The sequence below is a fragment of the Perognathus longimembris genome, chromosome 1, assembly GCF_023159225.1.
Source record: "Perognathus longimembris pacificus isolate PPM17 chromosome 1, ASM2315922v1, whole genome shotgun sequence".
Lineage (NCBI taxonomy): Eukaryota > Metazoa > Chordata > Mammalia > Rodentia > Heteromyidae > Perognathus > Perognathus longimembris.
In genome coordinates, this window is record NC_063161.1 from 153,679,474 (window position 1) to 153,693,193 (window position 13,720).

Below are 13,720 nucleotides of genomic sequence, written 5' to 3' on the forward strand. Positions count from 1 at the left end.
ATGGCGGTATTGCCACGGCCGTACCCACGACGTGGTTGTCTTTCAGCCTGTCAACCCTGGTGTCTTTGGTGAACTGAAAAGTTCTTCGTTTTAATGAAATCTTCCCTTTTATGTCTAGTACTTTTTTTTTTTTTTTTTTTTTTTTTGGTACCGAAGTCCAGACCAGGGCTGGTGACAGAGGGAAGTAAAGTGCTCAGTTTCTAGGGGCTCAGTTTCAGGTTGAACCCTATTCCTGCTACTTTTGGTTTTGTTTTTTTTGAAACATGTCTTTTTTGAGGCCATGCTGACCTCACACTTGCAGTCCTCCAGCCTCAACCTCCTGAGTGCTGGGATTACAGGCATGCACCACCTCGCCTGTTTCCTGCCGCTTTTATGTGAGCTTCTTTATCTGCTGAGCCCGTCTCTGCATCTGTACAAGGAAGGACACGTCCTCATGGGGCCTTTGGGAACACAAGTGAGGTGTGAACAGTGTGGTCATTGTTGACAGTGGGTTTCTTTTTTCTTTTGCTGCTGAGAGCCTGGCCCAGACTCTTCTGACTCAGTGACCTGCAGGGACATTTTGTCATTGAACTTCCCATTCCCTGACTACTGTTTCCATTTCCCAGCAGCCCCCAGGCTGCTTCTCAGATCTGGGTGGGTCCTGGAAGCCCACTTCCATTCCTAGGACAACCCCCCCTCCCCCCAGGTATGTTTCCTGCCCCACTAGCCTGCGTGCCTCCACTCTGGTCACCTGCCTCAGCCTCCAGAGGTGGGGACAGGCCCTGTGAGGGTAAGGCTACCAGAGCCTGAGGCCTGCCCCTGCTGTGTTTCAGTCGGGACGCCATACTACATGTCTCCGGAGAGGATCCACGAGAATGGCTACAACTTCAAGTCCGACATCTGGTCCCTGGGCTGCCTGCTGTACGAGGTGAGCTGGGGCTGCACTTGGGTGGTCTCACAGGAGCGTCTGGGACACGGGTGAGCAGGAACACCCTACCCACTCCGGGGGCCCCAGGGCTGTGTTGCCTGCCCGTGGCATCAGGACACCGCAGGATGGCTGACGGTGGCAGGCGGGGCCGCCTCACCCTCGAGCTGCCACGCTTTAGGGAGGAGTGGACCAGAAATGACAGGGGGGCACCCGCAGAGCTGGTGACACAGGGTCTGACGGCTGTCCAGGCAGCAAGGCTTGGCCTCGAGCCCCGTATTGCTGCCCCTCGCACACGGGTCTCCTTGGAACCAAATTTGTTTTTTGGGCACAAACCACCTTGTTCATGCCCAAGGTAATATTTTTGGAAAGCCTGGCTGAACTGGCGACCGTGACTCCATCTGTAATCCTAGCCACTTGGGAGGCGATGGTCAGAATGATCCCAGTTCACGAGCCCCCCTCCCACCCCCCGGTTCTCCACCCCCGGCTGGGTGTGGTCGTGCACACCTGCCATCCTAGCTGCCTGGAAGGCTGAGCTTGGGCAGCTCACAGATTCTGAATCGGCCCTGCCACAGTGGGAAGTAGAAAATGGGATCACAGTCGCGGTGACACCCGGGCAGGAAGGAAGACCCTATCTCAGAAACTGCCAGCTCCGAAAGGGCTGAAGCTTCCGCCTAGCACGGGGCTCTCAAAGCCAGCACGGAGAGAAGCTCAGCTGAAGATGACGTTCTTGGGGCACAGGCGCGTGGGCAACTCCCGGAGGCCGGAAGTCGTGCGGCCCTCGGGTGACACAGGCCAGGGCAATCTGAACAAGGATTTTTGTTGTTGTTGTTGCCATTGTTCCATCAGTCATGGGACTTGAACTCAAGGCCTGGACACAGTCCCTTAGCTTTTGCACTCGGGACTGGCACTCTACCACTTGAGCCCCAGCTCCACTTCCAGCTTTTTCTGAGTAGTTTATTGGAGATGAGAGTCTCACAGACTTTCCTTCCCAGGCTGGCCTCGAACTGTGATCCTCAGATCTCAGCCTACTGAGTAGCTAGGATTACAGGCGTGAACCACCAGCACACAGCCTGTGCACTGGGCATGGGCCTGTGGCCCCCGGGTTTGAGGCGGGAGTTCTGATCCTCCCCGTGGGCTTCCGGTCCTGAGAGGGAGAGCCAGCTGTTCCCGCCTCCCAAATCCCCAACACCCGTCTGTCCCCCGCATGGAAGCGAGGAGAGGGGACAACTTGGACGTTGTGGGCATGCGCACAGGCACAGCTCACCACCGCTGTGTCCATGGGAGAGACACGCAGTGCCCAGAACCCCAGCCTGGCTAGATCATATGAGCCCCCATCACAGTTCCACGCCTCAGCCTCCAGCCCACGGGCTCGGTTGCCCCATTATGGAGTGGGGTCATGTCTGCCCCGTGGGTGAGGACCCAGCTCAGATGAAGTCACAGGTAAAGCAGAGCCCCACCCCCCCCTCACCCAGCTTGGGTCGCATGGTTGCCACTTCTGGGGTGAGGCCCCTGCAGCTTGCCATGTTTCCCTTTTTGCTTTGGCCAGTGGGAAGCCTCTCTGCGGGGCAGCTCCAGCCACAGGGAGAGCCTTCCCTTTGTCTCTCTTCATGAATATCATCCCTGGGCCAGATAGTTTGCCTTCCCTTTGTCTGCTCTGTGTTTTGTATTTTCCCAAGCCTACCCCCCCCCCACCCACCCCCAAATCTTGAAAGTCTCTGAACATAAACAGAGCAGTCAGACTGGGCGGGCGGTGTGCGGTCCAGCAGCCCCCGCGGGGCCGAGGTGGCCCCGGCGCCAAGCCTTCCATCCGCGGCGGCTCTGCTGGTGCACACCGGCCCGCCTCCTCCCGGCACCCAAAGGCCGCCCGCCCTCCGCAGAGGGCCCCCCCCCCCCGCGCAGGCCCCGGGGGGGCTTGCTGGTGCACGGGGCATCCACGAGCCAAGCACGTCCCGGGGAGCCTGACCTCCCAACCCTCGAAGGAGGCCCCCCGTGGCCAGCCCCAGCCTCTCCCAGGCTCAGCCCTGGCCTCCCCCCCCCCCCCGCCCCCCGCCGCCCAGCAGGGGAGGGAGAAATGCCGTTTCCCGGCAGACAGGGAGGGGTGCATCTGGCGCATCCGCCGTAATTGGCAAGAGCGCCCCACAGTCACACCCGCGGGGCCCCCCTGGAGCGCCGGCTTGAGGAGCCCGGCAGGCCCCGCCCATCCCAGCAGGGGGGGACGGAGGGGGGGACTCACGGGCCACCCGGCCTGCGGGCAGAGGCGGCCCAGGGCCGGGCACCTCCGCGGCAGCCTCTGGCCCTGTGACGGGGGCCGCCAAGCGCTCAGCTTCGAGCCACCTGCAGACCGAGGCCGGCGTCCCCAGGGCTGGGTCCTCCCAGGGGTTCCCGGCCCCTCTGTGCCTTCGCCTTCGCCACCGGAGCGGACAGAGCGCCTGGGCCCCTTGGCCGTGCCTTCTGTCACCCCAGCCCCTGGCTTCCTGTTCCCCCCCCCCAATACCGGGGTGCTCATGGTGACAGCCTCCCCTCTCCTAAATGGAAGCTTGCCTTCCGCCAGCTCTTGGGGTGCAGCTGGGGATGTCTTTTGGGGGCTGTCGCCGAGCCCCCCCCCATGTCTTCTGACTTGGGGGAAGCACAGGGAGGGCGGCTGAGCTGGGGAGCCAGGACACATGCCTGGGCATGGCCGTGGCGGAAGCCGGGCGCTTTGTTTTCATTACCAGCACGCTGCCTGGGCCCCGCAGATTTTATTTACTTATGGAGGAGCACGAAGCTGAAGAAATCGGCTGACCCGGTGCCAGGCCTCCCTGTGGGGGGCCTCCTCCCGCAGCCGCCATCAGAGCAGATACCAAACAAGCGAGCGGGCTGGCGGACCCTGCCGAGGGCAGGGGCCTGGCCGGGGAGCCCCGCACCCCCTTGGGGATCAGGGCTGCAGACCGCGTAGCAGGTCGCCTCTGGGTCGTGCGTCACCCCAGGCCGCGCTGGGGAGATGTTGGGCGAGGAGATGGGTGTCTGCGGCCCTGACAGGCAAGAGTCAGCTGCCGTCACTGCCCTGGCCGAGGCCGGTCCCTTCCCCCTGTGACATCTCCCATCACGTACCAGTCTCCCGGAGCCCCGCCGGCGGGGCGGGTGCCCACCCGCCCTCCTTTCCTCATCTGTGTCAGCCTCATCACCCCAGGCAGGAAAAGTTTGGCAGGAGGCTCAGTGCTGAGAGCCGTGGCTTTGGCAGTCCTAACGAGCATCAGCCCCCAAAAGCGATTCCTCTTCCACTCCAATCCATCAGAGGCCCAGCAGCCGGGGTGTCCTGGGCGATGAGATCATTCGAAGCTCACTGTCGCCAGAGGCCCCCTCCCAGCCCGCCGCTCGGATCAGGGGTGCAAGCCTGCAGCCGGCCCCCCGGCACCTGTAGTTGGGGGGGGGGACGGAGAAACCCCACTAGAAGGGAGCGCCAGCCACGTGCAGCAGCGCTTTCTGAAGTAATGCAGAGAAAGGTGCAGGAGAAGGTGGAGAAAGGGTCTGTGAAGGGCAGGACAGATATGGAGGCTCCATGCCAACCCCCAATCTTGAGGGTCCCTTTTGGAACCTCAGTCAGCCAGTTTGTGGAAATCAAATCAACAGGCTTTCAGCCGGGTCACCTCCCGGGTCACACACACGGAGACAGGCGGCCCGTGCCGGTCGGAGGGACCCGCGCTGCATGCGTCCACCCTGAGCACCGGCGGTCCCCAGGATGTCCCTCGGGGCCTCTGGGTGAGGCCCAGGGCTGGGAGGTCGCGCTGGGCCAGGTTCCCCTCGCCGCCATGGCTCTCCTCCCAGGCAGATGGCCTTTTGAAATGGCTCGATTAATCCTTAGTTTTAACTTTCGGATACTCACTCATTCATCACCCTGGTCACACTCTGTGTAGACCCCAGAACAAAGGGCAGGCGAGGACCTGCCCTCTCCCCTGCGAGGCACGGCAAGGCTTCCGGGGGGCTTCCTGCCAGCTCAGGGTTCACCCTCCAGACACATGCCCAGGCCTCGAGGGGCTCAGGCTCCATCAGGGGGCCAGGGCCCACAGGTGCTGCCCCGAATAGACTTCTGGGCCTGGGTCAGAGCCATTTGCAGACCAAGGCAGCCCTAGGCCCTTCTGAGGGGCACCTCCTACACTTGGCACTGGACCATGCACAGTGGACCAGGATGCTGACGCAGGCGCACTTCAGCCACCACGCTCCCCACGCATGAGGTGGGCAGAGGGGCCCTCATGTGTGCCAGTGCCGGGCCAGCAAGTGAGGGCAGAGCCCCTGGCAGCCTGGCCACTGGGAAGGAGTCAGAGCCCGGGGGACGTGCGGGCAGGTGCTTCATTCACAGAGGCACTGCTGTCATTTGGTAGAAAGATTGGTAAGCAGGGTGACAAGAAACCACTTGAATTCCCTTAGGCTGCCCTGGGGAGCTGCTCCCCGGCCCCTCTGGAGACCCCCGAGTGTCCTCAGTAGCAGAGAAGGGCCTCTAGAAGGCACAGAAGTCCCCCAACTTAGTGAGAACCCATCCCCACCCTCTTTAGGGATGACCTTCCTTCTGGGCCTCACCAGAGAGGGTGACCACCCTCGGTGGTGATACCCTGTGCGCCAGGCTGAGCTGCACCACATCCTGTAGGCCTAACAGGAGACCAAGGGGCAGACACACAAAGCAGGTGCAGAGCAGAGATGCGAGCCAGCTTCTCCCCCCTGCGCTGGGGCTTCCAACTCCAGACGGAAGCTCCACAGGAACAGCATGGTGCAGGCAGAACAGGAAGTGCTGCCCACCCTCTCCTGCAACCTTAGGGGCCTTAGGTGGGTGAATTCCCAGAGACATAGCTTTAGGCATCATCTTCCCACTAGGGCCTCTGGAATGTGGGTCCTGGGGCTTGAACTCATGGCCTGGGTGGTTCCTGAGCTTTTGCTTTGCCCAAGGCTAGCACTACCACTTGGGCCACAGCTCCACTTCTAGTATTTTGGTAGTTAATTGGAGTCTCATGGGACTTTCCTATCTGGGCTGACTTCAAACCACAATCCTCAGATCTCAGCCTCTTGAGAGGCTGGGATTACAGGCGTGAGGCACCGGCTCACCCTTGGCCGAGTAGCAGCCACTCCCGGGCACAGATCCTCACGAGCGGAGCCCGTTTCCTGCCCACCTCATGTCCCAGCCAGGCCTTGGGAGCCGAGGCTCAAGTGCTTTGAAGGAGCGGTCACGGGACCCCTGGCCCCTGAGGACCGCCGAAGGACCTCGACCCCACCCCGGAGAGCACCTGGGCCTCCGGGCTGACCTCGTCCCCTCACCTTGCAGATGGCCGCTCTCCAGAGCCCCTTCTACGGAGACAAGATGAACCTCTTCTCCCTGTGCCAGAAGATCGAGCAGTGCGACTACCCGCCCCTCCCCGGCGAGCACTACTCTGAGAAGGTGAGTTGGTGATGGGAGCCAGTGCCGTTCCCCGGGAATGGGCGGGCGGCTCGGGGCGGCGCCGGGCGGTTCGGATCTCAGCTCAGGGCTCCAGTGTGTCTCGCCATCCAGGTGCCCGGGCTGGGCTCTACCTGGCGCCAGGTCCCAGGGAGCGCAGCCAGAGGCAGGAGGAGGCGGCCGTGAGCCCGTGAGTTCACCGCGTGTGAAGGTCACCTTCCTCACATCTCCCGCTGTGCAGACAAAGCCGCAACCCAGCTCCAGGGCCACAGGGCACACAGGCTCCCCCACCCTCCTTCAGCGATTACTGCCCGAGGCTCAGGTTCCTCATCTGCAGTGGGGTGGAACCCTGTGCCGGGCTCACTGGATGATGGGAGGAAATGATAAACCCTAGGCTATCATCTGGCACTTCCAAGGCACAGAGGAGGGGGCCGAGGCCTGGGCAGGCCTCCTCCACACTCAGGCTTGCCCGAGGTCCAGGTCCTCAGAGGCTGGGGAACTTACTTGGGGCGGACATGGCGAGGCACCCCCACGACCCGGCGCCATCCTGCTTGTCCATGGCCCATCTCTTCAGGAGCCAAACCCACCAGGGCCCCCACGGTGGCTGCTAGCCACGCTATCCCACGTGTTGGGGTGGGGTGTGTGGCTTGGGGGCGTGTGCAGGGGCTGCCCCCCAGCTTCTGCCTCCCGTCTTCATGCTCTAGCGCCGGCAGCTAAGGGAAAGCCACTTCCGCTTCGCAAGCCAGCTCGGCCGCGTTCGCCTTGTGTTTCTGTTCACTTCGTTTTGGAGCTCTGCGCTCTCGAGAAGCCGGGGGCTTGGGAACACGGAGCTTAGCACAAATGGCACCCCCCGGGCAGCCCAGCAACTTCCTTTTGGGGCTCAAGTGAACACAGCGGAGCCTCGGTATATCGTCTGCCGTGCCAGCTGGGGCCACAGCGCACGGCCCCCGGCTTTTGCTGGTGTATCATCTTCATTTTCTCTTTGATTTCGGAGATTTTTCTAGTCTGTAGTCCCGGCTGTGCGGTGCCTGCACCTCCAGCTGATGTTCCTGGGGACTTTCGTCCGCCACAGCTCCCCAAGTACGGTGTGCTTTGGGGAGGTACCGTCTGGAAAGGACCTTGGACCGCAGGGGCCTCCAAGCAGGCTACAAGTTACTTCGTCCTCTGCTTGGGGGCTTCGCGGGGTTCACAGGGCCAGGGAGTCCCCTGTCCCCACCAAGCAAGGTCAGGGAAAGCTGGAGGGAGGCCCTGAGGTGGGCCCTGTGCACAGCAGCCCTTCTTGTCCTAGAAACTGAGCTTGGCCCCTCCACTAACTTGAGGAGCAGTAGACTGGCTGTTGAGCCCACTGGAACCCCCTTTGTCTGTGGCTCATGCCCCACTAGGCCTGCCAGCCCTCCAGCAGCAGGTATTTAAATGAGAAACATTGCAGTGAGCCCGGTCACACGTTAAGACACAGGATTCTTAAGGTCATTATTTTAATTACCACTAAAATAATTGGCACCCAGGCTATCAGAACATGAGGTGATCAGAGGCTCAAGCGCCCCTCCCCCACCCCGGGCGGGCCAAGCCTTCGTGTCTGTATAATTAAAAGTGCCGTCTTTCATGAGCACAGTGCGGCGGCCATGGGGGTGTGCAGCCTGCAGCCTGCTGCATGCTAATACATCTATTATGATCAATAAGCCCATCCTCCGGTACAGGCCTCTGCATGACAGCAGACACGCATGCGCACAGGGAGCAAGTACACAGATTTGCCTAAAGGCGTGCACAGTTCAAAGTTCAAAACTATTTGCAGGTTAAAGGGCTTTTAGGGTCTCAGGGCATGTCCTTTGGGGCCACACAGGCCTAGGGGTGGTCTTGGCTGCCCTTTAGGAGCCATGACTCTATACCCATCCCCCAGCCTTCTAACGTCCTTCTTCACCTCCAAGCAGGACAGCTGTCTTTGAGGTGCTTGGGGTACTAGAAGCACCGACGCAGACCTAAGTGCTCAAAAGGCTCTTAAAGACTATCAGGGCCCAGCCAGGCATGCAGTACTTGTCTATAATCCTAGCCACCCAGGAGGCTAAGGGCCAGGAGGATCCAAGTTTGAGGTCAACCCGGGCAAAAAGTGAGACCTCCCCCTCAACCAATTGGGTGTGAAGGGCGCGTTTCTGTCAATGCCAGGCACACGGGAAGTATAGGGTCATGGTCACAGGTCTGGGGCGCAAAATCCCATACACTATTAAAAACAGAAAGCAAGACGCGTCGGGGGATGAGGCCCAAGTGGTAGAGCATCTGCCTTAGCAAGCACAAGGCCCCAGGTTCAAGACCCAGGTACCGTCCAACTCATCCAAACAATTAATAGAAACTACTCTCCCTTGCAGCTTCGAGAACTGGTCAGTATGTGCATCTACCCTGACCCCAACCAGAGACCCGACATCGGTTACGTGCACCAGGTTGCCAAGCAGATGCACGTCTGGGCATCCAGCGCCTGAATGTGCACACGCTGTGTGCCTTATCCAAGCCGCCACCGCCAAGCCTTAGGATCTCCCCGAAGAGGCACCTGGGAGCCTGCACAGCCCACAGCGGCCCCAGCAGGCTCCTGGGCAGCCACACCGCACGCAGAGCAGCGGGGCCCTGCTCAACTGCCAAGTCCTTTCTCTGAAGGGCCGAGGAGCCTCCGCTGGCCAGCAGGGGCGGCGGGCTCTGCAGCCCGTGTCTGGACTGTAATGTGAATCCTTTCCCGAGACCTGGCCAGGTCCACACCGACAGGAGCCAGTGTGACTGGCGTGTGAGCCTTTGGAAATGGTTAGCTTGAAGCTCAGTTGTAGTTCTTAGTATCTTTCCAATCAAGCTATGTGCTTAAAATTTGCTCTATTGTAAAGGGATAAAGTGGAAATAATTTTCTAACTAGATGAGGGAATTGTTAATATTTTTCTGCGTTCTGTAACTTGACGAGCATCAATGAGGAGAAAGAATCTAGTATCTGATGTTGAGCTTTTGGAGGGAAATGGTGGCTGAAAGCCACAGGTCCTGCCTACAGTGGTTTGCAGTGTTCCTCTGAAGCCCTGCCTCATGCCAGGCATCTGTCACCTTCCAGGAGGCTCCGCTCACTTCGTGATCAGTGTTAAGCTTAATTCCTTATGGGAAGGAAGCATGGTCTACAAAAAACAATCGAATGGCTTCGCCCTCAGGCTGCTCTACAGACTCTGGTTTTGCATCTATCTTCCTAGCAAGACCTTGGGCATGTTTCCTAGCCTCTCTGAGCCTGTAAAATGGGACTAGTGGTTCCTGCCTTCAGGGCTGCCCATAGAATCAGAAATAAAAGAAGTGAGCTAGCCGGTTGCAGGTGATCCAAAAACAGCAGCCAGTCACCCATCCAGAAAGCTCGAGTCCGTGGACCATGCAAGAATTAGAAGTCTAACTGTATCATGTGCAGGAAAGCCGAAATATGTTCATGTCTTGTTCCCAAATAGGAGTAACTGTGAAGACTAATTTATAAATGTGAATTCTGGAGGAAGTAGTTTGAATTTTCGTTTTTGCACACTAATCCTCACAGTCCTCCCTGTCATCTTCCCGGCCCTTCCCAGGACCCTCCCCTGGCCTTCACTGTCTCTAGGGGTAGCTCAGTGCTGCACGGGTTTCTTCTGTGTCTGAATTAAGCTGGAGCAGAGGAGGTACTTCCGGGATGAGGCAGGCGAGGTACCTGCGAGATGGGAGCAGGTCCAGGGTGGCTTTAGCATAGCACGTGTTTCCTCTTGAACCGGTTCATACAAAACCTCACACACACAGAGCTTGTAGAGGTTAAGCAGTCAGGCCCAGTTGTTCTAAGTGTGGAAGGAATTCTGATCATTAGCCATGGTGCTGCCCTCAGTACTTCCCTTATGCTCCCTGGCCCCAGAATGTTCTCCAAAAGCCAGTCTCCTGCACAACACAATTCCTGCACCTAGGCTGCTTCTGGCACTCAGCGCCCAGTGCTGCCTGCCCTTGGAACCAGCTGCCTGATCACAGGGGCTTCGGGGGCATGGCTTGAGAGGTGGCATGACACCTCTCATTACTGTGAAGCAGGACCCAAAACATTAGGTCCAAGTGGAGCTGACCAGTCTCCTCCCAGGGACGACAAGCCAACTGCCTACCTGCCCTTCTTGGGACTGAGTGTGGCCAGCCTGGGGACCCATCTTCACACCGCACACCCCTGCAGCACTGAGCGCCCCAGCCTGAAGCCTCTCTTTGAGCTTCCTACTTGGCTGTGCCCTACTCGTCACCATGTTGGGACACATTCCTAGGCCACCCTGATCAGAGGAAAGCAGTGGGCACAGGTAGATTATCAACGTTCACTTAGGAATCCAAGTGACCCACAGAGGAAGCGGCACTGGCGACACCCTCCCACCCACCAGCTCTCCAGAAAGACAGGGTCCAAAAGGGGGGCCAGGTAGATAGGACAGATCATTAGCTAGATTAGATAGATCCAGACAGACAGACAGATATAGATGATAGACAGGCCTTCGCAGCCCCCCCAAGCCTCAGCCATCCTCTGTGATCTTCATTTTTTTATTGAGCTTTTTAGCAAACGGTAGCCAAATGAATATCTTGGGTAACAGAGGGGGCCTTCAGCGCCCCCGCTCTTCCAGAATAAAGCAGCCAGCTCAGCCCTGCTCAGGAAGTGTCCATGGTCTGGACCGTTTCCTCCAGCACCTCAATGTCCAAGGGGGTGACCCTTTCCGTGAGGACCGCAGTGGTCCCCTTCTCACACCTGTACCGGCCAAACCTAGAGAGAGAGCAAGAACACAAAGCCAGTTAGGATGGTACAGGCGGGCAGCAGGACTTGGGGGGGAGGGGGCGGGGCAGCACCTCCTGAAGGTTCTCTTTCTCTGCTTCCAGTGCTGAAGATTGGGGGGGGGGGTACTATGGGAGAGACAGGGGGGCTCTGTGCTCAGTGGATAGTCTGTCTCCACCCCACCTCAGAGCAGGGCAAGGACCTGCCGCCTCGTGTCATCGGGTTCTCGCTTCCTAGTGCTCCCTTTAGCCATACAAGCAGACTCTGAACTGCAAGCGTCCTGCTGCTGCTTCCTCCTCTACAGTCAGAAGTAGCCACAGCCACACTGGTTCCCCCTTGATGCCACACAGAGTCACAGAGCTCCCCGTCCTGCAGGGGGCAGATAACCAGACGCCCAGGACAGAACCAACACTGCTTCGCTGAGGGCACCCACAGTCAGCCTGAACCCACCACGCCCGCTGCCCATCGGCTCTGCCCCGGCTGGACAGCACCGCCGTTGACCCGGCTTGGGGGTGGAGGTGCTGTGCTAGGTCCACCGCTCCTGTGGTCCGGGAATCATCACCTGCTCAAGTGGAAGCTCGGGCTTCAAGAGGGAGCGGGAAGCAGAGAAAGCAGACACCGGTCTGCGTTCCGGGCTAGAGTCAGGAGCCATGGTGGAACACGGGCTTACCGTCCCTCTGCAACCTTTCCACCGCGCCCCCGCTGTGTGAGGGGGGACCCGGGGAGCCACACCCTTTCCAACTCCGCAGCCCCAGGCTTGCTACCTCCCAGCTCCCAGCCAGTTCACCCAGCACGGCTCTGTGCCCGGGCACTGCTTCTTCCCGGCCAAGGCCTGAGGGGGTTGGGGGCTGGGTGGCCACCGCAACCCAACCTCACAGGGGCCTCCCTGGGCCCGCCCCGCCCCGCGGGGCCATCCGGCTCCACAGCGCTGCAACTGCAGCGCAACCTGGCTGCCTCCAATGGCGGCTCCTTCCCCAACCCACAGCTGGGGACCCACAGTGGGGGCTGAGCAGAGGCCACGGACACGCGTACACTTCACACTGCTGAGTGCAGCTCAGGAGCCACATCTAGGCTGCTCAGGCTCCTGAAGGAACCATGTGAACAAATGCACCTGTGTGCACGCCAGCCACCGGGTCTGTTCAGAAAGCCAACCAGCACCTTAACCGCCAATCTAGGCCCATCTGCACCGCTGGGATGGGGTGCACAGGCCTCAGCCCAACCTCATAGACACACCTCCTTACAGTAGGGGGAGCACCAGTAGCTCCAAGGCCAACACTCAGGTGCCCGGCCACTGGCTTAGAACCTTCCAGGCATCTTGGATGGGTCTGTGGGCTGGCAGCTCTGAAACCTACACCTCCATGCACAATTCCACTCACACTTCACCCTAGAGGAAGGGCAGGGGAGACTGGAACCTTCCAAGCCCAACTCATGGCCTGAGGCTCTCCAGGGCCCAATCCACTTCTCCCACTGACACTTGCTGCCTTCCACTACCCCTCCACACCCCATAGCAGCCCAGGGTCACAGAGGCAAGGCCTCCAAGGGTTGTTTGGGGAACACTGGCTTTCCTCAACACAGGAAGGCTCCAGAAAGCCAGGTGCAGATGCCATGAAGATACCAAGGGTGGCCATGAGCTACAGGACACTGGAGAATGCCATCGCCACCCACTCACCTGGTCCCTTTCTTGTTGGGCACGGAGTATGGGCGGAGGAAGTCCAGCTTGCTCTTGCTGATGACGCAGAGATCAATGTTGCTCCCAGACCCCAAGTCATTGAAGATGCCAGCGGCAATGGCCTCACTCACCAGCTTCTTGGCTTCCTCCTCCTGAGAAAGAGAAAGGCAGCCAGAATGTAGAAGGTCCACGCCAAGCTAGAGCACACGCAGTGCCTTCTCCCCCAGGTGGAGCGCAGTCTCCCAGGAGCCCTGCAGTGTTTTCAACACACAATTTTTAGAGGGAGAAAACAACTCAAAGAACATCAATGGCTTGCCTCACGTTCCTCAGCTGCTAAGTGGGAGGCCTAGGCCTTTCAAACCTTCTACCTACACCCCTTCTTCACTGTGCTGCCACTATTACACAGCCACTGCAAAACCGTGGCACTGTCTCCAATTACCACCTAAAGCTGGGTCAGACAGTGAACTGTTTAGAGTTTGTGAGTATATTCAAGCTCTGCTGCTAGAGGCTGGGGATATGGCCTAGTGGCAAGAGTGCCTGCCTCATACACATGAGGCCCTGGGTTCGATTCCCCAGCACCACATATACAGAAAATGACCAGAAGTGGCGCTGTGGCTCAAGTGGCAGAGTGCTAGCCTTGAGCAAAAAGAAGCCAGAGACAGTGCTCAGGCCCTGAGTCCAAGCCCCAGGACTGGCAAAAAAAAAAAAAAAAAAAAAAAAAAAAGCTCTGCTGCAGCTACTAAACTCTCCTGGAGTACACAAACCAGCCACACACAGTGGATACAACTATTAGAACACAGATGTTGGATCTGGGCACCAGTGGCTCATACCTGTCATCCTAGCTACTCAGGAGGCTGAGATCTACGGATCATGGTTCAATTATCTTCAGTTAACCACCAAAAATGCCAGAAGTAGAGAGCGGCTTAAGTGGCAGAGTGCTAGCCTTGGGCAGAAAAGCTCAGGGACAATACCCAAGCTCTGAGTTCAAGC

At 59.0% G+C, this 13,720-nt stretch overlaps 2 protein-coding genes across 5 annotated transcripts in view; one reads left to right on the forward strand and one right to left on the reverse strand.

Moving 5' to 3' along the window:
• Nek6 (NIMA related kinase 6) overlaps positions 1-9,800 on the forward strand; it is a 67,209-nt gene extending 57,409 nt beyond the window's left edge. For all 4 annotated transcript variants that reach the window (XM_048342338.1, XM_048342348.1, XM_048342324.1 and 1 more), the window contains 3 exons: positions 813-907; positions 6,198-6,311; positions 8,669-9,800. In XM_048342338.1, coding sequence (XP_048198295.1) covers positions 813-907; positions 6,198-6,311; positions 8,669-8,779 — 320 coding nt within the window. In that variant the 3' untranslated portion in view covers positions 8,780-9,800. The remainder of the gene's footprint in view (positions 1-812; positions 908-6,197; positions 6,312-8,668) is intronic.
• Positions 9,801-10,821: 1,021 nt separating this feature from the next.
• Positions 10,822-13,720, reverse strand: part of Psmb7 (proteasome 20S subunit beta 7) — a 55,355-nt gene continuing 52,456 nt past the window's right edge. The window contains exons 7-8 of the mRNA XM_048342359.1: positions 12,731-12,882; positions 10,822-11,052 (exon numbers count right to left, since the gene is read on the reverse strand). Coding sequence (XP_048198316.1) covers positions 10,941-11,052; positions 12,731-12,882 — 264 coding nt within the window. The 3' untranslated portion in view covers positions 10,822-10,940. The remainder of the gene's footprint in view (positions 11,053-12,730; positions 12,883-13,720) is intronic.